The sequence below is a fragment of the Cibotium barometz genome, chromosome 51 (assembly GCF_041138505.1).
Source record: "Cibotium barometz isolate CiBa-2024 chromosome 51, ASM4113850v1, whole genome shotgun sequence".
Classification (NCBI taxonomy): Eukaryota; Viridiplantae; Streptophyta; class Polypodiopsida; order Cyatheales; family Cibotiaceae; genus Cibotium; species Cibotium barometz.
Genome location: NC_141096.1, coordinates 8,793,449 through 8,819,440, shown reverse-complemented (window position 1 = coordinate 8,819,440; position 25,992 = coordinate 8,793,449). Strand labels below are relative to the sequence as shown.

Genomic DNA, 25,992 nt, shown 5'->3' with positions numbered 1-25,992 from the left:
TTAATAGCTTTCACATGTTTGGCACCTAGAGATTTCTTGTGAGAAATCTAGTTGAAGGCACCCTTGGAGTGGTTTCCTTGTGAGAGAGCCGCATGGAAAGCTTACTTGTCAAAGATGGAAAAGGCAAGTTGTTATGGAGCTCATCCATGAGCACAACATGGCCATGTAACTGGCTATGATGAAACCTTATGAAAGAAGTTGAGGAGGCAAATCATTTAGCAGTGAAGAAGGAGCTACAAAGATAGCTATGGTGGAAGATTGAGATGAAGGGAAGATATTGTAAAGAAACCAACAGGGGTACGATGTTTGAGAGCAAGAGTACCACAATTAAAGAGCAACACATTCAGCAGGAGATGCAAGAAAGGTTGTAGAGATGGTTGTAGAGATGCAAGAAGCTTGTTTGGAGAGCAAATGAATAAGTTATTTGACCTCTTGGCAATGGCAAGAGCTAGTAGGCCATCCACAACCAACATAAAGCTATTGGAGAAGCGAACACGTAAGGGCAGTAGAGTAGAAATCTAAAGCGCAGAGAGGCAACAACTCCTCGAGTGCATAAGAAGGGATAAATAGAACAGTAAAAAAAAGGCCATCTGGAACAGCCATCGCCAGCCAAGCAAGCAACAAATAGCAGACAAGCAGCAAACGGGCATGCCTGGAGAGAATCGATAGAGAGAAAACAAAGGTAAGTCGCAAGCAAAGGGAATCAATGAACAATAGCTTTCAGTGATCAGAATCAAGAGTTGTGCAGGCCTCAGTCGTCTTCTCCACCACCAAAGCCCCAGGCTATGCAGCAGCACGAACAGCTGCAAAGAACGTGGACTAGTCGGTGCCAAAGCCATGGCCACTGTCCTCAGCACATGACACTCCTGTGAACTTTTCTGTGAGAGACGGTGCACATAGCAAAGGAGATAAAAGCACGACACCAATGTATGAGCCGTGTTCCAACTTTAGAGATGGTGGATAAGAGCCATGAGAGCTAGTTCACATGGATCTAGAACTGTAATTTTAAAGTCTTATTCATACACACTAGTCAACGAGATTGTTTAAGAATATTTTATCTTGAGATGATTTGATGGGTGCCCTTCCCTTGCTTGCACGCATTAAAAGGATTGCATTTTCTCTCACCTAAAACTATGAGGGTTCCTTGCCCGAGCTCGTGGGTGCTCGAAATGGTTTGTAATGTGGTGTGCGTTGAGTTGTGCACCCAATAGGCGTCCCACTACATGGGTTGGTTCCCACCCGAACATTTATATGTTCAAATTAGACTTAACGGTTCCACTGGAGCAAGTGGGCTCAAAATGGACTTTGTGTTTAGGATAGTAGACACATGCACACACTTGTTGAACACTCCAATTTGCATTGAAGGGGAGTGTTGAGATTGACAATGCCAAATTGATGGGGATAAGAGATGAGTTGATTAAATTGATTGGAGAGATTGTATGCACACACCCAAGTTTACATTGAGGAGGGGTGTTGAAATGTGTAATGTAAAATGAATGGGTATTTGCTTGAGTATGTGAAAGTACCCCAGAGGTGCAAGATATTGTGGTAAGAGTAGAATGCCACATGTGATATTGTAAAGAGTGGAAAAGGGAGTGCCACATGGATGATGATGTGTAAAGTGGGATAAGGCTAGAAGGCCTATATCATTGTATGGTTCATTTGAGGAATGCAATAGAATTTAATGTTGAGTGTGCAATCTCTCTCTCTCTCTCTCTCTCTCTCTCTCTCTCTCTCTCTAGGCATGGAGGTTTTTAGTGTGGTATAACCCACCTTAATCTTATGCTTAATCTTGTGTCTATCACCAGGATTATTAACATTGTGGGCTTATGAGCTTGCAAGATTATCAAAAATGAACTTGCTAGTTTATAAGCTTGTAGACTTATTGGACAAATGAACTTGCTAGTTTGGAGGCTTTTTGGCTTTTCAGTTTACTGGTTTATGGGATTGTCAGAAACTTGCAGGCTTACTAGCTTACCGACTTACAGGCTTATTGGCTAGAAAAATTGTGGGCTTGTGGCCTTACCGATTTGTGGGAAATTTTGGGCTGATTAGCTTGCAAACTTTTTGGATTACAGGCTTGCGAGCTTATCGGCTTGTGGGCTTATTAGCTTATGAGCTTATCATCTTCTGGGCTTGGCAATTTGCCAACTTGCAAAATGCAGGCTTACTAGTTATTGTCTTACAGACTTATGCACTCCTATAGACTTGCCTAAAGGTTATGCATGAGCATAAAAGCTTAAGTGTAGGGCTTTGTGCTTTTGCATAATGCTAAAGACTTATGCACTCCTATAGACTTATGCGCTTATGCATGAGAATAAAAGCTTAAGTGTAGGGCTTTGTGCTTATGCATAATGCTAAAGATTTATGAAAATGCAGAAAGCTTAATGAGTTGAGAAATACAAGGTTTGAGAAGGCTATGGAATGTGTGGGAGTTGCAAGAGAGAGCTATGGGGTGGGTGGAAGATGAAAAAAAGCATCATTAGAGCATGATCAACACTAATAGAGATAATTAAGGTATAAATTTAGGCATCATTAGAGTATGATATCAACACTAATAGAGATAGTTAAGGTATAAATTTAGGCTAATCATAAAATCACAAATTGCATTGATGTCCTCCACTTGCCCTCTTACATCATCCATTACATCATCAAGATTATCCCTTTTTGACCTCCTTTTAGACTCTTCTTCATTTACACTTCACACATCATTCTAACCTTTGATAACCTTTTCCCTAAGGTTCACACACTCCCATACATTGACACATACATGATAACATATCTCGCACCATATTTGGCACCACATTTTCAACACCCCCCTTGGTGCCCAATTAGGTATCATCCTAAAATAATGTGACATACATGACATGACATTCTTTGCCTTCCCTTGTTGATGGAGAAACATATACATCACTTAGCCTACATCATTATGGCTAGAGGTGATTACATTAACATGACATGAGACATAACATAAACATCAACATAAAACATAATTATAGACATCATCATATCTTAGAATAGAAAATTTATTCATTTAGAGCATTATCAAGAGTTGCTTTCACCATTACATTTTATTGTTTGTTCTTCTTTGACCAACAATTTTTCTCAAGGTGGCCTACCTTGCCACATGCACCACATAAAAGCTTAGGCTTATTTCAATGATGACATTGGGCCATTACATTTCACAATGGTTACATTTAACATTGGACTTATTAAAGAAAGTAGTCTTCCTACTGCTTGTTGAGCTTTGTTGTGCACCTTTTAGCTTCTTATCCTCTTCAAACAAGGAGGATTCAACACGTTCAAGAGTAAGATTTGGAAGATTAATAAGAGTTGTTACCACCAAAGAAAACTCTTGAGGCATATTTTTGATTAACAATGCTATTATATCTTTCATAATTTGTATCATAATACTCTTCATCTTACCAATATGCCCCAAAAATGAGTCCTTGAACTCCATATCAAGCCCATAGAATTGACTTGTCATATTTATTTATGAATTTTCAGCCCTAGATCCAAACACTTTCTCTAGCTCATCCCAGGCTTCTTTGGCATGCTCTTTGTTGTTGCTAATGTAATGAATAATATTATCCCTAAGGCTTAAATTGATGATGGCAATGGATTTTCTATCCTTAGTTGTCCATGCTTTGATCTCAGTCTCACTCCCTTCCTTGAGCTCAACACTATTTACTACCCCCTAAATCTCCTTTTATATGAGTAGATACATGGAGCTTTTGGATAGGTTGAAGATCAAACACATGTATTCTAGCCCTTATTACCCTCAATGCAATGGATTAGTAGAAAAAGTCAATGGAGTTCTATGCAAAATAATCACTAAACAGGTGGAGAGCCGATCTAAGGATTGGGACAAGCACTTGACTGCAGCCCTATGGGCTTACAGAACCTCATTCAAAGCAGCCACCAATTTCTTGCCCTTCCATTTGGTTTATGGTCAAGAGGCCTTGTTACCTCTGGAAGTGGAGATACCAAGCCTTAGGGTCTTGGTGAAAAGCCAAGTTGGGCCACATGAGAGGTTTGAGGAGCGGTTACTGGATCTACAAAGGCTTGAGTTTGATAGAGATGAAGCTATGAGTTTCTACATTCAGCAGGCCACCAAGAAGTGGGATAAGTTTAATAAAGCACTCAAAGAGAAAGGCTTGGAGAAGGGAATGCTCGTCCTCCTCAGGTATGATAAGAGATTGGATAACAGGTATGACACCAAATTTCTCCAAATATGGGAGGGTCCTTTCATTATCTAGCAGAAATTCGCCAATGGTAGTTACAGATTGCAAGATCTATTTGGAAAAGTACACAAAACTAGAGTGAATGGCTAGCGGTTGAAGCCATATTTCTAGAGGGTAGAGCCATCATTGGAAGCCTCTCTAATTCAGCAACAGTAAGAGGAAAATCTAGATGACAAGAAAGAGGATCAATTCAGCACATTTGATCCAGGAGAGTATACTGCCTCATTTGCCTACCTTTTCAGTTCACCATTAGAGGTATGAATACCTCCAATGAAGGGGAATACGAGCCATATTTATTTGAAACCACTATTTGTACCCACCTTTCACACACTAGTTTGCACTTTTTCCAAAACAATCACATTCTTGCACACCCTCTAGATCACTGCTTAGCACCTTCCCTAGAAATCACTTCTTAAAAAATGTTAAAAAACCTCACACATTACATGCACTAGTTCATTTACATTATCCATTCACTTTTTTATTTTTTTTGAAAGGGCTTGAGAGTAGATGCACAACCTATCACAATATATTTCAAACCACTACCGCATTTTCATCATCTTCATGGGAGCACCTTGTCATTTTGAGGATTTATCCAAGGCAGTTCTTCTTCACCATTTCTTGGACCCCATCTTGCATTTATTTAATTATATGAGCATTTTTCACATTTACAAACTATAGCCTATTCCAAATGTAAAAATTCATATTATTATTTTCTTATATATATATCTTGGTCATATGTAAGACGTGGGATTTTTTAAAAAGATTTTACCATATAAGGTGAGGTAATAAGCCTAGTAGAATAGGTTTGGGAATCCAAGTCAAAGAGGGTGGGACTAATGGCTTAAATTATTTTGAATTGGGATGGTATTATAATCCACAAAGAGGGCCCAAAGACGGCATTTATTGGAATTTTCCACATGTGCACAAGTCTTATATCACCAAAGGAGAGGAGGGCTTTGAAAATCTTTGCTTAAAAGAAAATTGTTATCAATCTTTTGAATTTTTCTCCACCATCTTAGACCTAGCAGCAGTTGAGACTTGGTCCAATTACAACAACTTCATCGAACCATTTTCACACCACTTAAATCCTTGCTAAGTGAGTCCCTCTCCACCTATAAAAGGGGCCATCTATCACCATCAAGGACAAGTTTTCTCTTAGTCCTTAAGCTCATGCTAGCCTCTTCCTTCCCCATCACCCATACCTTCACCAAAGTCTTTGGTTTTCCTCTCTATGCTCACCGCATCATGTTGCTCTTGCCAACATCACCCTAGGTGTGTGAAATCCATGTGTGATTAAGCCACTCTCTCTATCTCTGCATGTACTTTGAGAACTAATAAGTAATCTTTGGTCTATTCCATATGTTTCAAGTCTCAATTTCCATTAATGGGTTGTGTATTTATGACATGGATGCTTTCTTTTTTTGTTCTTCCATTGAGTTGGTTTAGGATCAAGAGCTCTCTTCTTTTTTGTCTTTGTGAGTGTGTTTCTTTTGGGAGGTGATAGAGGCCACCTTTCAAGAAAATCACCCTCAGCGTAAGTGATCCACAGAGAGATTTCTACCATTCCAAGCTTCAAAAGGCATAATCATATGCAAAGCCTTTATAGGACACCTGTTCAAAACATATGTTGCATAGCTAGAAACCATGAGGTAACTTCTGATTTTTTAGCATACAATGTGCCATCTCCATGAGAGACCTATTTTTGCGTTAAAGTACACCATTTTGTTGAGGTGTATAGGGCCTAGTAAATTGGTGTTTTATCCCCTAACCAACCATGTATGCATGAAACTCCTGAGACATATACTCCCCCCCTCTCGATTAGTATGCAGGGTATCAATCTTACATGTAGAAGCATTTTCAACCATAGTAGCAAAGTGCTTGAAGTACATAAAAACCTATGACTTCTATTTCAATGCATATACCCAAGTATGTATGGAATAATTATCACAATGAATGTCACAAACTAGAGGTATCCCCCCCAATAGATAGTGTCACATAGGATCACATACATCATTGTGTATAAGCTACAATTTTTGGATAGCTCTAACTAAACCATCTTTTGAAAATGATGCATGTTGCATTTTTCTAATCTCTCACAAACATGTTTGATAGGGGCTTCAAGATGTGGCAGCTTAGACACCATGTCATGTTTATGTAAACACAGCAAACTACCAAAGTTCAAGAGACCAAAGTGTGCATGCCATAGCTCAGCATCACCTTTTGCCTGTGCTAAAACTGTACATATAACATGCCTTTGTCTTTCATATGCATCTAGTCTATAAAGGCCATGAGATAAAGCACTAGAAGCAACAATTGTATTGACATCACTATGATCATGAACAATACATCTGTCATTCACAAACTAAACCACTAAGCCAGCCTTAGTAATGGCAAAGACAGATAACAAGTTCTTCTTGATCCTGGGTACGTATAATACATCTGAAAGTGTGATTGTTCCACCATTTGCAATAGTGAGAACAATTATATCAACTCCTTTTACATGATATGAGGAGTTGTTTGCACATATAATAGTGTTTCCCTGTGGAGTAGATTCAAGTGATGAGAATAAACTGCGATGAGAAGTAATGTGCTTACTAGCACCACTATCAAAATACCAAACATGTACATCTGTAAAACAACCATGCATACATCCTTATGCAAAGGGTCAAAAACGCACTGCACAATGAAAGTCCAATCATCATGTGCATAGTTTGCAGATTCTTTCTTTTCTGTATTAGATGCTGATGCATCAGCGCTACAACCATACATGAGTCTTTCTTTTTCTCCTTCACTAGTCATTTCCTGCACTCATTAATGTAGCAACTAGGTTTTCTACAATAGTTGCATTTGCCCTTTTTCTTTGCCTTGCACGATGACTTTGATTTTCGCTTGTAACTACCTTGAGGAAAGGATTTACCTTTGCCTCTATGTTGGCTGGTAGCAAAAGCTCGATCTCTTGTACACGCATGATAGATCTGTTTTACCTAGATTTCTCTTCTCATAAGAGCACATAATTTAACTTCTCAAACTTCACAACATTTGGATTGCCTTTTTATAAAATCATGAGTCTGATGGTAGAAGAAAAACCTTGATATACGAGTCTGTAATATATTCAAGATAATAGGCTAGTCAATGAATTGGTAGGATATACTTCATCAATACGGCTAAGTGCTCCTTAAAATCCTTGAATTTTATAAGGAAATTTTTCATGGAGTCTCCTTCATCCATATGCTCTGACTTTGATTGTTTGCGTAGATTAGAAACATGTGCTTCATTACGTACCTGGTATAATGACACAAGTGCATCCCAAGCATGTTTAGCAATCCTACATGATTGAATGTGAGAAATGATAATCCTGCTGTTGATTGGCAAAGCAAGCAATATGCTTGTGCATCTCTTCCATCCCACTTTGTTTATTCTTGCGTAGGAGGTATGCTATACTATGGTAATGCACCATGTTAAACTGAATCTGTGTCGTCTTTTACATTATGTTCATTAGAGGAACCAGAATGTTTCTTAGTACCAACCACAACATTCCATAGCCCTTTAGCTACCAATACATGCCACATCATATAGGACCATAACAAGTAGTTGGTCCTGTCAAGCTTATCCTCAGTGGTGGATAACATCCAAAATACATCATTGTCTGCCATTTTTAATAATACCCAAGCAAGTAATCACACAACCTAAAAAAAGTGCTAAGTGTTGCTTTTTGATGCAACCAAGTGGTTGAATAAGGCCATTGACAATGGAGACCTATAAGGTGTATAAAAGAAATGCAGAGTAAAGTGACTAGAAATTTTACTCATAAGATATAGAGATCGATATCGCCAAAGTGTAGTTGGTAGAAAAGATCCACTGTGGTGTGATTTCTTATGTATCTGCACACTCATATGTAGGAAAAATTATAATACTACTCCAGAATCCGATGAAGAACAATGTAAATCTAGTTCCCAAAGATGTTTGCAAAAAATTTAAAATCACGTGAACGGCCCTCAGATTGAAAATCTAACCAAAAACCTTCAGTACTGCACATTTCATTGTCCTCTTTCTTCTCCTAGAAGGGCTCCTTGCTTCGATTCAAGAAGACAAGCAACTCAGGGTGAAGGGTAGAAATTAGAACATGGACGAGGAGCATAGACCTTGATACTAAATGTTGGAATTGCAGGAATGCACGTGCATGTGCACGCATGCACGCACGCGCGCGCACACACACACACACACACACACACACAAAGTGGAGAATCTCAAGGGAGCACACAATGAGAAGATATATATAATGAATGTGTGCTGTACAAAGATGATAAATATACCCCAAGATGGGTGTATACTAGCATGGGAAAAAAAACCTCCTAAAGAGGGAAAACGTGCCTTGGTTGGTCCTACTGTGTTCATACACATCACTACCAAATATGGCTACATCCATCACCGTTGAATTTTGAGATAATTTCTACATGCTCTATCATTAGAAGGGGGACTTAATTTGAGCCTTGATTTTGGTGCTCAAGCAATATTTATCCCTTTTACAAGTGGCAGTGCAATGATAAATTTAAGCTTAGTTCAAAAAACCAAGCTAGTGAAAAATGCAAGGTTTTTATGGAAATCATGCATTGTAGTAATATCTGAATGAATTTTGGTACAAATGATATTTTTTCAAAAGTAAAAAATCCCAATTGATGAGCTATAAGCTCAATTTTTGCTAACTACTATTAATTGATTGCTAATGATAGTGATTAAGAGCTTAATATAATAATTAACTAGAGGTTAGAGGATGAAATTGAGAAAAGTAAAGGTGTTTTGATGGGGATTTCTGTTTAGCTTGCTTGCCCTAGATTAGAAGAAGTGGCTTGAACTAAAGATTTAGCTCAACTTGCTTTAGAACCAACGTATTTAAGCTCAACAACTCGACTGTTTTTCAGCTCACCATAGCTTGCTTGGCTGTACTAAATAGCAAAATATTTGGTATAGCTACTCCTCAATGCATAGGTAAGACAGTGCTAAGAGGGCTTAGATGATTTGATGGTGTGCATGGAGAATGGACCTCAACAACAAATCATGTAAAACATGCAAAATCGGGAGCTCTACACCACATTGTGCTAAATGCTTTGGTGATGATGGCCGCCTTGGTTAGCTGAAGGTTGTCCTAAACTATTAAGGGAAATGGTGAAGAGAATATGGCATGAGAGCTTTTGCAATACTTGCCCCACAAGAGAAGAAGAAAGGATAAGGTTGAGATAATTGAGCTAAAATTAAGCAAAGAAAAGATTAAGGAAGCTAAAGCTAATGGAGAGCCTAAACCTTTCTTTGATACTATGTTGAAGCGTGAGGATCCAAGCTCCCATGGACATGGTGATGTTGAGGATGACTTAATCTTATACTAATTAACAACGTGATAGTGCCTAAGATAGGGTGGATGGTACCTAAACATAAACATGATGAATGTTTAAACTAATTAAGCTTTAGACTCTAGCACAATTAGGTTACAAGATTAAGGCTTGTACTCATAAAGAGGCTTGAGAGCTTGCTTGATTCTATTGCTTGAAAGTGACCCCTTTTATACGAGAAAACTACAACAAGGCTTTGGTAGCTCATGTGAGATACCTTTGACTAGTTGACTTGGCACTCAAGCATCACTCATCACAATAGGGCTCATGTGAAAATTGCATAATAAAAGTGTGTGCGTGTTTAAATCAATTCGCCGCACTTGTTTGTGGTTAGGATTAGCTATTTCAATGGATGAGACTGTTGGTATGAACAATGGTGGAAGTGGGCACATACGTGTGCTGGTATGTTGGCGTGAATAGGAGATAATGGGTTTAGCATGTGAAGAAGGGCTAATGTGCATACACCACAAAAAAAGAGATAGGGTTATTCTTATCCACCGTGGGCTATTCTTTTCTAGCTTATGATGATGAGCACCACCTATGGAGAAAACACTACACTATTAGTGGTGGCGAGTTCCTTCTTCTCTACTGCAACTAAGGTTGTTCTCTCTATTATGGATCTCATGCTCATTGTGGGATCCTTTGAATCCTTTCTATCTCTTTTTTGTTGTTGCTGTGTGCTGAGTATGTAGTGCTGAGTATGTAGTACTACTAATGAAGCTCCATTGCTTCCGTGCCATTCTCATTTATCATGTCCCTCTCATTCATCACGGTCCTCTTTCTTCTTTTAGAAGGGATCCTTGATTCGATTCAAGAAGATTGGTGACTTGGGGGGAGGGTAGGCAACAACACAGGGGCGAGGAGCGTAGGCTTCGATACCAAATGTTGGAAATAGGGTTGCAGGAATGCATATACGCATGTACACACACACACACACACACAGTGGAGAAGCTCACCCCAAGATGGGTGTATACTAGCATGAGGGAAAAAACCTCCTAATGGGAAAAAGTTCCCCGGTTGGTCCTACATCACTACCAAATATGGCTGCATCCATCACCATTGAATTTTGAGATAATTTCTACATACTCCATTCCTTCTTCTCTACTGCAGAGCCAAGGTCATCATTTCTATTATAGAGTTGGTACTCGTTATGGGATCCTTTGAATCCTTGATGTCTCTTTTTTGTTGCTATGTCAGTGAGTATGTAGTACTACTGAGATGAATCTCTGTCGCCTCCATGCCATTCTCATTTATCATGTTCCTCTCATTTATCACAAAACAACACTGGGGCGAGGAGCATTGGCTTTGATACCACATGTTGGAAATAGGGTTGCAGGAATGCACGTGCATGTGAGCACACACATATACACAATGGAGAAGCTCAATGGAGCACTAAGTGTGTGCTATACAAAGATGATAAGTGTACCCCAAGGTGTATACTAGCATAGGGGAAAAAAACCTCTTGAAGAGGGAAAAAGTGCCTTAGCTAGTCCTAGTGTGTTCATACACATCACTACCAAATATGGCTACATTCATCACCATTGAATTTTGAGATAATTTTTACATGCTCTATCATTATAAGGGGGTCTTACTTCAAGCCTTGATTTTAGTGCTCAGGAAATATCTATCCCTTTTACAAGTGGCAATGTAATGACGAATTTAGGCTTAGTTTAAAAAACCAAGCTAGTGAAAAATGCAAGGTTTTTGTGGATTGTAGTAAGATGTGAATGAATTTTGGTACAAATGATGATTTTCCAAAAGAAGCTCAATTTTTGCTAACAGATATTAATTGATTGCTAATGATAGTGATTAAGAGCTAAATACAATGATTAACATAGTTGAAGGTTGGAGGATGAAATTGAGCAAACTAAAGGTGTTTTTGATGGGGCTTGCTTAGCCTTCTTGCCCTAGACTAGAAGAAGTGGCATGAGCTAAAGATCTAGCTCAAATCGCTTCAAAACCGGTGCATTTGAGCTCAACAGCCTGATTGTTTTTCAGCTCACCACAGCTTGCTTGTTGCACCAAATGGCAAAAGATTTGGTATGGCTACGTCTCGATGCATAGGCAAGACACTGCTAAGAGGACTTAGACAATTTCATGGTGTGCATGGGAATGGACCTCTATAGTAGATCAGGTAAAATGTGCAAAATCGAGAGCTCTATAGCACATTATGCTGAATGCTTTGGTGAGGGGATGATCGCCTTGGTTAGCTCAAAGTTCTACTAAATTATCAAGGGTAATGGTAAAGAGAATATGCTATGAGAGCTTTTGCAATACTGGCCACAAGAGGAGAAGAGAGGATAAGGTTGAGATTAGTGACTGATTGAGCTAAAATTAAGCTTAAAAAAGATTAAGGAAGCTAAAACTAAGTTAATGAAGAAGAGAGGATAAGTTTGAGATTAGTGACTAATTGAGCTAAAATGTAGCTAAGAAAAGATTAAGGAAGCTAAAGCTAAGCTAATGGTGGTGAGCCTAAACCTCGCTTTGATACCATGTTGAAGCTTGAGGATCTAAGCTCCCATGGAGATGGTGATGAGATGAGGATGACTTAATCTTATACTAATTAACAATATGATTAGTGGTAATCTAACTAGCGTGGATGGTACCTAAACACAAACATGATGAATAAACTAAGCTAATTAACCTTTAGACTTGAGTACAATTAGGTTACAAGATTAAGGCTTATACTCATAGAGAGGCTTGAGAGCTTGCTTGATTCCATTGCTTGAGAGTGATCCCTTTTATACAAGAAAAGTACAACAAGGCTTTGATAGCTCATGCGAGATAACTTTGACTAGGTGACTTGGCACTCTAGCATCACTCATTTCAACGAGGCTCATATGAAAATTGCACAATAAAAGTGTTTGTGTGTGTGTGTGTTTACACAAATTGGCCGCACTTGTTTGTGGTTAGGATTAGCTATTTCAATGGATGAGACTGCTGGTGTGAACAATGATGGAAGTGGGCACATAGGTGTGCTGGTTTATTGGCGTGAACAGGAGCTAATGGCTGGTGGGTTTGATTTACACCATGTGAAGAAGGGCTAATGTGCATACACCACAAAAAAAAAGAGAGGGTCCATAGTCTTCTAGCTCATGGTGATTGAGCACCAGCTATGGAGAAAACACTGCACTGTGCAGCCAAGGTCGTCGTCTCTGTTATGGAGCTGGTGCTTGTTGTGGGATCCTTTGAATCGTTTCTGTCTGTTTTTTGCTGCTGTGTGCTGAGAATGTAGTACTGCAGCCTGCTAATGAAGCTCTTTCACCTCCATGCCATTCTCATTTCCTCTCTTTGTCGATCTGCATTTTCATCAATCTCCATGCTCTCTAGATGTTTGAAGTTGGCTCACTTCTTGAGCATGGCTTGTGTTTATTTACTGAGCTTGGCTTCTCTCTACTACCAATGCTTATTTTCTTATGAACATTTTGTTTAAGCATGCTACCCACTTTTGGCTATCATTTTTCCTACCAACAATGAGGCATCACTTTGAGAGTATCCACATTAATAGTGGATACTCTCAAATGCCTAATACCTAGACATTAATGCCTAATCCCTAGGCATTAATCAAAATGGTTAACATGCTCACTAAGAGCATTAATGCCTAATCCCTAGGCATTAATCAAATGGTTAACATGCTCACTAAGAGCAACTGAGTATACATAGTTTTGCATTGCTACATTGGATATTGCCTCCAACTTGCCTCAATCTTCAACCAGACCTCATCATCATAGAGCTCACAACTTGAGCTCACAACTTGTGTGTTCCTCTTCTTCACATGCAACTTTCTTAAGGGTGCTTCTCTTCACAAGATTTCTCTTTAGAGACCGGTAGGAGTATAATCAACATAGAAGCCTTTAATGACCTTCACACCATTTTTCTTATCTTTCATGAGCAAACTTAACCAATACATCCCTCTTTTCAGTGTGCTCAAGATGGGTTGCATCCTTGACCCACAACCACTTATCCCTTACTTGGACAAGATTGCACACATTCCTTGCCAAATGCAAAGAACTATTCGAATCACAACATTCCATCAAATAGCATCCATTCTTCACATTGAGCATAATCTATGCTCAAACCATATTCTCGTCCATGGAAATTACACATCTAATCAAAGAGCATCCTTTCTTTACATTGAGCATAACCTATGCTCAAACCAACTCTTCATGAGGGGGAAAAACACAAAACCAACCTTTCTTGAGGCACAAATGTCTTTTTGGTGGTAGCTTCTTTGAAGATGGAGACCATATTTTTGAAATCTTTACTCACTTATTCCATGAGGAGCTTCAAGAAACCTTCAAACCTTCCATTAAACCATTGGACAAGGTAATGTCACAAATAATCGCTTCTTAAGATAATGAGTGTGTTGATTTTCTAAAATCAAAGAACAAAATGCATAAAACGTTAATAAAATGAACCAATGAGCAAATCTACTCTAAACTCTTTACCAAATCCTAAGAACTTAGCATGGCTCTAATACCATATGGAGAATCTAAGGTGCTAGGGATAGACTTGGTAGAGTGATGCAGATAATGAGAGAGATCAGGTTAGGGAGGCTTAATAATCAAGAAAATCCATGACTAAGAAGTGTGGACACCATTGAGCACACTTAACCAAATGTATTTTGTAATATGCTATCAACCAGATAATGAGAGGCTTCTAATATAGACAGCGCCAAGACTCTGCCATGTGGCATCCTTATCCTTGAGTTGTCATCTTTTCCAAGATAGCACCTACCCGTGTGCTTATCTTTCCAAGATAGCACCTACCCGTGTGCTTATCTTTCCAACATTACATAATTGATATTATCCAAATTATATTTCCATTGAAATTTTATTGATTCATTGAAATTTGAATTGTTACTAGTGTATCGTTCTCTTGTAGTATGAGCAAGGCATTAATATAGTCTTGACTTGGCCGCATGTGGGCACTATGTAATGGACTCCCCTTGTAGCCTATATTAATTTGAATGTAAACAATACTCAATGTGAAAGCAAACATTACTTGAAGGCTAGTAGTATATCACCTGTTGAGAGTAACACTTCAACAACATAAACAATGTTTTCACAAGAAAAAAAAAATCTTTACAACACATACAAAAACATTCTACCAATAAAGTTCCAAGTTTTTGCCATCACAATCAAAATTCAAAAATTCTTTTCACATCATAAGAAGTCAAAGAAGAATCTTTGGCTACAACTCTAAGCCTTCAAATTTCAAGATATGACCTTGGACATTCAAGAGAAATTTGAATATTCACGGAGAGAGATGAAACTCATGATACTCATTCCACACCACAATACTTGCTTACTTATTACCAACTAACCAAGGCATTATAGTTTAGACATAGCCATCGTGGGCACCTTTTACTATAACTATTTGAAAACCATATTTGAAAAGTATCTTACACACTCCCAACCTCACAAAAACAAATTTAATACTTTTTCTTACCTATCAACAGTTTAATCCCTTAGAAGTACAATTCACAAGAATTGTTTAGTTTAGTTCAGTTCTCAAAGTTTGCCAGTCATCTTAATTGACCTTAGTTTATAGTGTACAAATTTACAATGTTATGCCGCCCCCTGACTAAAAACACATGTTCACATACACACAAGTACGCCGAAATTCGCACGTGCACTTACACTTACCAAAACTTGCTAAACCCAATCTAGAAAACCTTGCTTTTAAGAGGCTCATGAAGCCCAAGTTTGGAGTCTTAATGTTTAGGTAAAATCCCTTAGATGAAGGCGTTAAGATGAAAGACCACTCATCCTGTACGAGATCAAGTCACTTTAGCACCAACAGTAGCACTTTGAGAATGCTTTTTAATGCATTGTTTGTTGACATGACATACACTAGATGACTATGCACATTTAACTTGAAAGTTTGCAACAACATTTTACTTGGAAGTTGGACCATGTTGACATGACATACACTAGATGACTACGCCCATTTAACTTGAAAGTTTGCTACAACTCTTTACTTGGACTATGTTGATGTTGCTACAAGTGATATAATCATGGATTTTATGTCTTTGCAATTTTTAATTTCCAAGAACTACTTTTAAAATTAAGTTTGAAGGATTCGAAATTTGCCAGATTGGGGAAGAACACTTTATTTGAAAATAATTTTCAAATTTTTAAATTCAAGATAAAGGTTTTTTTTTCCATGTATTAGTTTTTTGGCTCTGAATTTGAGAAAAAGGTTTTTCACTTTTTCGTAGAATACCCCTTTTTTTTATTGCTTGCTACTTTGACCCGAGTCAACAACTTTGATCTTGATATTTTGGAAGACCAAGACTGAGTCAATACCTTTGAATCGTGATATTTTGGAAGGCTCAGTCAATAACTTGGGATTTGATTGAAGGGCCTCAAAGTCAAGTGGGTATGCGATTACGTCCATAATCAAGGTACTAATTACTTGGGATTTGATTGAAGGGCCTCAAAGTCAAGTGGGTATGCGATTACGTCCATAATCAAGGTACTAATTACCTCCATAATCTGTGGAGATAGAGAGCATAATGATTCTCCTACACGTCCATAATCAAGGTACTAATTACGCCCATAATCTGTGGAGATAGAGAGCATAATGATTCTCCTACACGTCCATAATCAAGGCACTAATTACGCCCATAATCTAACAATAAAGCTTCCACCAAATGCGTTAATCTGACACAGGCCAAGCGCTAATTACAAAACACTGTTTCATGTGACCTTTCTTCATTCAAATTAACGATTACTTAGAAGATACAAATTGGGCAAGGGATTGGAGAGCCTCCACTTGCATCTGCAAAGAGAGTATGTAATCAGCAGCCTCTTGAAGCAGCAATGGAGCATCCATGCAGTGACCTCCTGGCACTAATCCACCCAAGCTCTCCATCTGCCCCATCCTTCCTGTATCTGCACAAGGCCCCATATCTCTACTGCTACATGCCTTATAAGAAGGCCTGGAATCTCTCATCACTTTGATATAGGAAGAGTGCTTGCTTAGCGCTAATTGCCTCTTCACCAGTGCCCTCCTCCTCCTTAATCTCCTCACTGATCTACTGAGACGCAATTGATTCCTGCAATACCTTGAATTGGATGCTCTCTTCACATTCCTTGTTGCATTTGCTGCTTTCTCCTTCAGTCTCACTATGCTTGCTGTCTCTCTGTGAGGTGCATTAAGCATTAATTCGCTCATGAGAGCGTGGCTCCAGCCAGGGTTTCCCCTTGCAGAGAGAGCAAGAGACATGTTGGCTGCATACTTGATAGCACTTAATCTCTCGCTCAGGGTAATGGAAGCTCCTTGGCTTTGGATGTCGTTGAGAGCAGGCAAGAGTGAGCTGACAAAGCTTTGCTTGAAAGCAACCCTGGTAGAGCTCTGTGTGGAGAGAATTGGAGCTATGGCGGACTTATTGTCCGAGGTTTCGACAGAGCCCATCTCCCCAGAAAGAGGAGAGGAGAAGCTGAGGGCAGATCTGCGGCTGAATGAAGGGAAGAATGTAGGAAGCAGAGCGAGATGGAGATGAAAAGCTCACTGAGACTAGAAAGCAGATGGAGACGGAGATGGAGGGCTCGCTGAGGCTTTAAATAATAGCCAGTCGAGAGACAAGGAGGCAAGGTGTAAGGAAACAACCCCACACGCACAACCCCACACGCACATTGCAAGTTTGACTATATGTGGGTACTACGTAGAATATATATGTGGTGGCTTTAATTATTTTTCCCATTTTCTACATCACAAAAGGAATAGTTTTCACCTTAAAAATATTACCTGCTTTTTCATCATTACCGCATTACCCTCAATCACATGATTTGAGGTTTTCTAACCATTACATCTTTTTCAAAAAAAACTTTATCAATAATAATCCCACTTTCCTTTTGACTCTTTTTTTTCTCTCTCTCCCTACACAAACCAAATTAGCTATGCTCACTTTAATAAGAAAAAAAAATCACAATTGCATGGGAATCAAATTACTATGGGCTTACTAACAAATCAGAAAAGTATAACCATACACACATTAAACAACCAGAAAAGTATAACCATACACACATTAAACAACCAGCTACATCACAAAAAAATATTAAGGACGAATCAATTAGAACATTGAAGTCTTTATTGATGGAAAGAACTTTGCAAAAAGCATGTATGTCAACATACAAAGTGCTTATGACAACTCGATGACCCAAAAGACATAGGAAGCATGTATCTAGCATTGACAAGTTGCATTTGAGCCAAAGATTGCAAAAGAGAGAGAGAGAGGACATAGTCTTATTTATTGCAAACTAGACAAGGAAACCACACTTTACATAGAGTGAAACCACACATTGGATCAACTGATGATAGAATAGAAACTCAACACAAAAGCAAAGTGGCCATTTGAGGTGGCGATAAAGCAACATAATCATCACCCTCTAGAATGACTCTTTTGAAATCAGCAGTCCTCCTAAACAGAAACACAATTACCATAGTAACCTTCGTGCGCTTAGAAAGCTCTTCATCACATCAACAACATTGAAAGAATTGTCATGGCTTCCCAAATGACCATCACCTTCTTGCTCATCATGCGTGGAGAGGGTGAGCTTGAGCTCCTTGCAAGAAAACACACACACAAGAGTAGACAAGCACACAAGGGAGATGTATGGCTGAAATTTCTTCCATTCTCTTATCTTTTTTATAATCATAGCATACAGATAAAGATAAGAGCACATACTATAAGAGAAAGTACTCTTCAACTATAACATACAAAGTTAAGTCCATAGTGTGAATCCAACTAGATAAGTTGGTGTTATAACTATGCCATAACTCTAATGAACGAAAGTGGTTGCCACACAACCTATAAACTAATGACGACGTATAATCCATAATCTCACCAACCATGCCAATGGAATAAGTGCGGAGCTGCCATCCTAGCGTGCCACCCATACCCGCAGCACTAATTGAGCTCGATATTTGAACACTCCCCCCTTAAGCTCAACTCCATACCCTACATTGCAATTAAGCTCCTGAACGTACGGAGCTTCTCTATGCCTAATGCCTTTTAGCTGGACTGCCTGATCTTCCATGCTAACATAATGTTGGCCTTTGCAACCACGTATCACTCATTATTGAAAATTCTATATAACATCCATGATGTTTAAACTTCACTTACACACCTTAATCATTTTTTGAACAAACACTAGGTTCTTTGTAATGTTTGGAACATGGAATACATCATCCAGGTACTTCATTTTGCCATCCTACATAGATAGTGGCACCTTACCAACTTGTTTCCATATACCCTATTTTTTTCAGTGTTTGTATGTCTTTAAAACATTCTCCATGACTGGTCATGTGGCTAGAAGCACCCAAATTAACATACCATACATCTCTAAAGTTCCTTGCATCTATAGTCATGGAACTATGCATATGCTGCATAACAAAAAGCTACTCACTTCTATCTTCAACTTACTCGCTTGAAGATGCATAGTTTCCTTTCCTGCGACTTCCCACTTTTGATGTCAATAAGCTTTTTATAGCACTCGTTTGCTATATGACTTGGCTGGTCATAACAATAGCGCTCCATGCTATTTCCACTCTTGTTTCTTTCCACCTTAACCTCTTTTGTTTCCCTTGCCTCTAGAGTGGTCTCTCCCTCGAGTTTATGCATTAGAGTCCTACTGTGTACTGCCCATGATTTCTGTTTCTTCCAAGGGCGGCGTGCACCTCGTCGACCTCTAGATGATGATCTGCCTCTACCTCTACTTGTGTCCGTGGAGGAGAAGGCCTACTTCTATATATTTAGAGCTAGAGTTTCTAGAAGAAAATGTCATTTCTCAACAGGCACATGTATGTAAGGCTTGTTGGCATGAGAAAGCTAGCAATGTGATATATTGGCTATTTATTAGTGTGTCATATCCTTTGACAGGAGTTTATATAGATGTAGTGACACCTAAGGGTACATGTAATACTTTGGTTAAGTTGTATAGCCGAAGTACCAAGGAAAGAAAGATGCAGTTGAAGCAAAAGATACATAATCTACAGAGAAACAAGATGAATATCAGTGATTACTTTAAAAGTGAAAGGGCCTTTACACATGCCCTTGGCTCCATTAGAGTTCTTATTAATGCTAATGACTTGGTGTCTATTCCATTGAATGTCCTTGTAAAAGAGTATGGTCAGTTTTGAACATCTATCCAAACTCAAGAAAATTTTCCAAACTTTGAGTGTCTTATTGTTACATAATGTCCACCCTTTAGCTGAACGGGGATGCCTGAATGCTAGTGTGCAATGCTACTGAATTGGTATCGTGGGTGATCTCGCATTAAATACTAGTTATGTAGTGTTATTGGTATAGCTTGAGACCATGCTTGTTTGACAACTGTATGTTGTTGAAGTGTAACAAGTAGTGCCATGCTTGAGGACTATGTGTGGTTGAAGCAAAACAAGTGGACTATGGTAGACAACTACACATGATCAAAGCGTAATAAGTGGTTTATGCAAATGATGTGCCATGCTAATTGAAGTGTAATGTGGTAATACACACCATGCTAGATGATGTGTAAAATGATACTCTCATCAAAGTGTAACAAGTGGTGAGTGCATGTTGTGTTCGTGCCTATCAATGTTTAATATTGGGATTAATTATGGAGATAGAAATTAATTGGAACAACTAATGTGTTTACATTTGTGAGATAGGTGATGAGTAATCCGTGTGTTGCATATGGAGGATCTTGTCTCTATCATCTTAGATTATTATTACTCATATGAGTTATTTTGTTGGCCACATGCCAAATGATTGTACATATTATTTATGCACGCTTGTGTGTGGCGTTACTATATTACCAACACATCTATTAGAAGAGTTTTGGTTATTTTACACTTAGTGTGTGAACAAGCTCTAGTGCTTGAGTTATTTTTGTAAAAGTGAAAAATAAGGCCCTATTTTGTATGCATAATTATTATTGGCTCCTTGGGATATATTTTGAATAGATTTACCAAAATACTCATGTCGTGAAAGGAGGAGCTGCACACATGATGGGGGAGATTGCACCTAATCGTGTGTTGCTAGTGATATTTACTCTATCTCATGTTTAATCTTGTCAATTTCATTCAAATCTATAGTTTATTTCCTTGATGTATAAGTGAGTTTGATTAATTCTTCAAGAAGTACATGAAGTCCCGTGACAGTGGTATCAGAGCTATGGGTACTTGTACTTGAAGAATAGGGAGAATCTTACAAAAATCTAGAGGATATAGAAGACAAAAGTTTAAGGACTCTTGGACAAATCTTGGAAGATTTATGGGAATTTTCTGAGCCATAGGATGAAGAACTAGATCAGAGACTACTAATTTATGCCATCTTTTCTCCCAAAATCACTTTTGAGAAGCCAAAACCACCCATCTTGATGAAAAATGATTTTTCTCATCTTTGAACCTCTTGTTGATCTGTTTGTATGGATGAAATTAGCATACAAGAGAGGAATTGGCTCCACTTTTAGATTGCTAAACCCCTCCTCATGATAGAAATCTGGAATGGAAGGTGTAGAGTCGCCCATAAATCAATTTGAAGAAAATCACTTATTAGATTCTTATAGTAGATAAATTTTTTATTAAAACTTAGTTAAGGCATGGATGGAAAATTCAATCTCTATTAAGAGAAATCAAAGCTTCAAATTATTCTTCTTTATCTCCACCTAATCGGTGGCGAATCAACGAATTTCAGTGCAGGCGATTTCTCTCTCTCTCTCTCTCTCTCTCTCTCTCACACACACACACACACACACACACACACAATGCGGGTTTAGCCATGAAGGAAACATTGATTACTGTTTTTTTTCCAACAAAAGCCTAAGCTTTAAGCTTTGAAAGCTTAACAAAATTATAAGTTTTTTTAAGAAATCTTCTAACCTTTAAAAGCTTTTATCTCATATAAGCTTTGAAAGCTTCTATTTCCTTAAGCTCCAAAAGCCTCATAGCCTAAAAATAAAAAAAGGAAAAAAAGAGAGGGGGCCCTACAAAAAAGAAAACTTTCAGCAAGTGGACAACTTCACAATGGTTCTTCTACAAAATTTCATGACTCTTTTGAAGACTTCTTTAGCTTGTATTTACTTGGATTATTTCGGTGTGAGAGAATTATTATTATACCAGTTATCTCCCACGTCGGACGCATTTCTTGGACAATAATTCTCGAGCTTTTGAGGACTTGTGGAATCATGGCTTTTGTTAACTATCTAAGATCAACAAAATTGTTTCTACCACTTATCTTTCGACATACAAGCTCTATTTTGAATATTTCATCAACTCTTCAAATTCAAGCATATCGTCGACATTTTATTACTCAACCGCGCATCAGATGAGCTAAATATTTTGAATATTTCATCAACTCTTCAAATTCAAGCATATCGTCAACATTTTATTACTCAACCGCGCATCAGATGAGCTAAGTATTATCATTATTTTAGCAATTATGGATGGCTAGATTCTCTTCTATTCTTTTCTCTTCTCTACAACCATAGAATAAAGACATGCGTATATACTATAAGAGAAAGTTCTCTCCAACTATATTATACAAAGGTCGGTCCATCGTGTGACTCTCAACTAGATGAGTTGGCGCTATAACTATGCCATAACTCTAAGAAATCAAAGTGATTGTCACAACCTATAAGTATATTAACCATAACCTCACCAACCATGCCCCTGGTATAACTACGAAGCTGTCATCTTGGCATGTCACTTGTATCTGTGCACTAGTTAAGCTCGATATCACAACATTCTTTTGGTTGCTAAATAGAGCAACACCTTGGTCTTTCCAAAATACCTAAAAGTAGGTGTATCCATGAAGAAGATTTTAACACTATCCATCAATATGCATAGAATCACTAATATGTGGAATTTTCATGACTTTCCAAATTGTCGAAGCGCTTCTCCCATCCATGTCATTCCTTGTCTTGGAAATGATCTAGGAGACTTGCCAATTAGTACTTCCTTGTGGATCATTCTTGAACCCAAATCAGCACCAATTTCGTTCAAACAAATTGATGGGATACACAGACTTATTAGCTTGGCCGTATAGTGCAAAAAGCTAACAACCTCTTGTGATGTCTCCAGTAGCAGAAAAACCTAAAACATAGTATTTATAGGTCCTTTATACATTATCCTAGCATACCCTCAAAGGTATGCATAAGTGGATATGTCTGAGAACCCTACACATTGCTATCCCCCCTAGCTGCTTACATATGTCCCCTGTTATATACGATTTAACAAGATTTACCCATCTTATATATGATTTGACAAGATTTACCCATGGCAATTAAGGACGATTAATGTGACTATCATTTGAAAATGAAGGTGATGTAACATTCCATCTTTTTCCAAAGCAAAAAGGCATTTCATATATTCCATGCATACAAACTCTTTAAGAGGCTACCAAAAAGAAAGATTCATAATATTGAATTAAAAAAATATAATTCAACTTATTATTACATTTGTTTAACCCTTGCTTTTGCGTTTGTAATATTCTCAAACATCTTGGTCTTCTGAGGAAACCATGGGAGGGACTGAGCTTTCTTTCCCTTGGTATTTGTAGCAATGTCGAATGAGTATGTAATAGAAACAAGTAACGTGTATCAAAATAAAAGTGAGCATTCAAAAAAACATACAGCCTAGATAATAAAACAAAGTAGAACAAACCAACATCAAATAAATATATAAAACATGTAGAGAGAGAAAGTAGATGAAACTAACACAAGTATCTTGCTTTATTGAGACGGTATGTAAATTGTAGAGATCACAATCTCTCTCAGAAGGTGTTACTATCCCACGAAAGGGAAGACGAACATGATGTTTTCGACGAGCTTTAGACCTTGAACAACCAACCTTGAGGAGTATAATTACCTAGAATGGCACACTAGTGATGGAAAAGGTGCAGAAGGTGATCATATTTGTGATGTCACACAACGGATGATGTTTATGAGACATGCGAAAAATTGGCACACAACCACAATAACAACATACATGAGCTAGAAGACTTAAATAAGAAAACATGAGCACAAATATGAGCCTACCATGTTGCCTGCATGATGCCGAGGCCATGAATGTGGAAATAGAGTGTTATCCATGCACTTATCATCACAAAAATGAAGCAAAATTAGAAACGGGAACTACCTCCAAGCACACAGCTTCCAAATGAACATGCATATCGGAGAGGCAAGTGAGAATGCCATAAGGTATTAGAAAAAGAGGCCCAATTTCCACAAGTGAAAGAAAATGAGGTATTAGAAAAAGAGGCCCAATTTCCACAAGTGAAAGAAAATGCAACCAAATAAGGTTGAACGCTTAGTACATGCAGCTACTAAGGTTGAACCTCTAATTAAACTAAGGTCATACCCATAGTGCAATTGACGTTTGATTGAAATTGATTGCTTAATCCACACTAATATGTACACTATTTTGGAATTGCCCACGACTCAGCCACATAATAGCTCCAAAATAGTTGCTCGCTTGTGAGGGTGAGCGACGACACGTGGGTCACTAACTAGTTAATCCAAAAAGGCATTTTGGTGGCTTATAAGATAAAGCAAGCTAATAAATATTATTATGTAAAAAATAAATAAATAATTATTTATGTAATAAAAATAAGTTAATAATTAAGTGAGTATTTTATTATTGGATAATTATTTAATTGATGTTTGATTGAAATTGATCGCATAATCCACACTATTATGCACACTATTTTGGAACTTTCGGCCATGTGGCAGTCCTCGGCTTGTGAGGGGCATGGGGCACTAACTAGTTAATCCAAAAAGGCATTTTGGTGGTTTATAGGATAGAGGAAGCTAATTATATAATTAAAAAATAACTATTATGTAATAAAAAAATAACTGAGTGAGTACTTTATTATTAGGTAATTTTTTAATTGGGGAAGCAAAAAGGTGAGCGGATCTGGCGACGCAGACAAGAAAGCTGCAAGAGAATGAAAACATAGAACGTGTTTGCCCTTTTGGCTTGTCAGAAGACACTTTACACAAGCATATAATGGAAAAAAGAAAAACGATTAAAAAACAGCAATTCGCTCAATTCTTTTTTGTTTTTTATTTTTAGCCAGCCATGCGTACATCAATCAATCAACGTCCACCTGCATATCTTGATCTAGCTTAATGAAGCTGTTGCGAAATAATCAACTGACCTTAATCCCTATTATATCCGCAATCCCTTTTAATCCACATTTCCATGTCGACATCAAAACCGCTGTCGGTCTCTAATTAATTGCGAGTCATAATTTGGTAGCTTTTTTCTTCCTTCCCCCAAAAAAAAAACTTTTTTTTAAAACCAACAAGAGCTTGAATTAATTAAGAGAGACAAAATTACAATAACTGGGGATACAGCACTGGGATCTAGAGATCACAGACATAGCAATTACATATCTCAATAGTCATTAGCATAGTGGTTCAATTCTGGTTTGCAGCAGCAAAGCCACAAAGCGGTTGGACTCATCGGACTTCCTTTGGAGCTCATTCAGCTGATTCTGGATGAAGTGATCCAAGTTACTTGTTGGTTGAATTGGAGATTCTCGAAGTATTCCAACTTGCGTGGTGTACAATCTCGTCTGCACCATGTGGAAGTCATAAATCTGCACATGAAAATCAGCAAAAAGACTTTTCAAATTTGGAATCTGGTAAGCACTCTCAAATGCAGTCACACATCTATCTTTCCATATCACCCAAAGGAATTCAGCTCTGACTCTGGCCCAGCACCGGGGGAGCACCCCAACAATATCCCCTAGTAACAGTTGTTTTGCAGAGGACAGGCAACCCAAAACAGACCACACCGGTGACAGAATATCAACAGATCTCTGACAGTTTCTGAACAAATGACCAATATCTTCGATACTAAGTTTGCATCTAACACATACCCCATCTGTTAACCCACATTTCCTGCACTTGTCTCCTGTCCATATGGCTTTATGCATAATCAGCCACAATAAAACTGATTTCTTAGGCTGAATCTCTTTAGACCAAATTGTAGAGAATTTAAAATTCCATTGGCGTCTGTCATAGAGGACTGACCATCTCTTATTGAGAACCACATGCACAGGGGCCGACGGCACTGAGTGCACACGAGGGAGGTGATCGAAAGCTGTTCCTCCTCTCCAGCATAGAGCTTTGAGGGATAAGGGCTCTGAGACTGTTAGCTGCCAGGCCTCACACTCAGGAAAGATGTTGATACGCTCACGCATCATCTGAACTTCCCAAGGAAGAAGCGAGAAGCTTAACATCAGTTCATCATTGGTCATCCACCTATGGGAGGGAGTTTGCCACACATCTGCCCACAGTCTGATGCCCTTCTTGTGAATATGTAGGGCCGTACGCATTGAATTGCTGGACACCGATGGTAATGGACTA

At 38.3% G+C, this 25,992-nt stretch overlaps 2 protein-coding genes across 2 annotated transcripts; one reads left to right on the top strand and one right to left on the bottom strand.

Moving 5' to 3' along the window:
* Positions 1-3,725: 3,725 nt before the first annotated feature.
* On the top strand, positions 3,726-4,259 carry LOC147609294 (uncharacterized). Its single transcript, XM_086787945.1, has one exon. It carries the CDS (start codon positions 3,726-3,728, stop codon positions 4,257-4,259), a length of 534 nt encoding a protein of 177 aa, XP_086644071.1.
* A 12,076-nt stretch (positions 4,260-16,335) lies between these two features.
* On the bottom strand, positions 16,336-17,182 carry LOC147609293 (transcription factor bHLH148-like). Its single transcript, XM_086787493.1, has one exon. The coding sequence runs from the start codon at positions 17,048-17,050 to the stop codon at positions 16,364-16,366; it is 687 nt and encodes a 228-aa protein (XP_086643619.1). The 5' UTR covers positions 17,051-17,182; the 3' UTR covers positions 16,336-16,363.
* Positions 17,183-25,992: the final 8,810 nt, after the last annotated feature.

What these genes read in the sequence shown, in the direction of transcription:
- LOC147609294 (XM_086787945.1), top strand. Translation starts at nt 3,726, where the DNA reads ATGGAGCTTTTGGATAGGTTGAAGATCAAACACATGTATTCTAGCCCT.
- LOC147609293 (XM_086787493.1), bottom strand. Translation starts at nt 17,050, where the DNA reads ATGGGCTCTGTCGAAACCTCGGACAATAAGTCCGCCATAGCTCCAATT.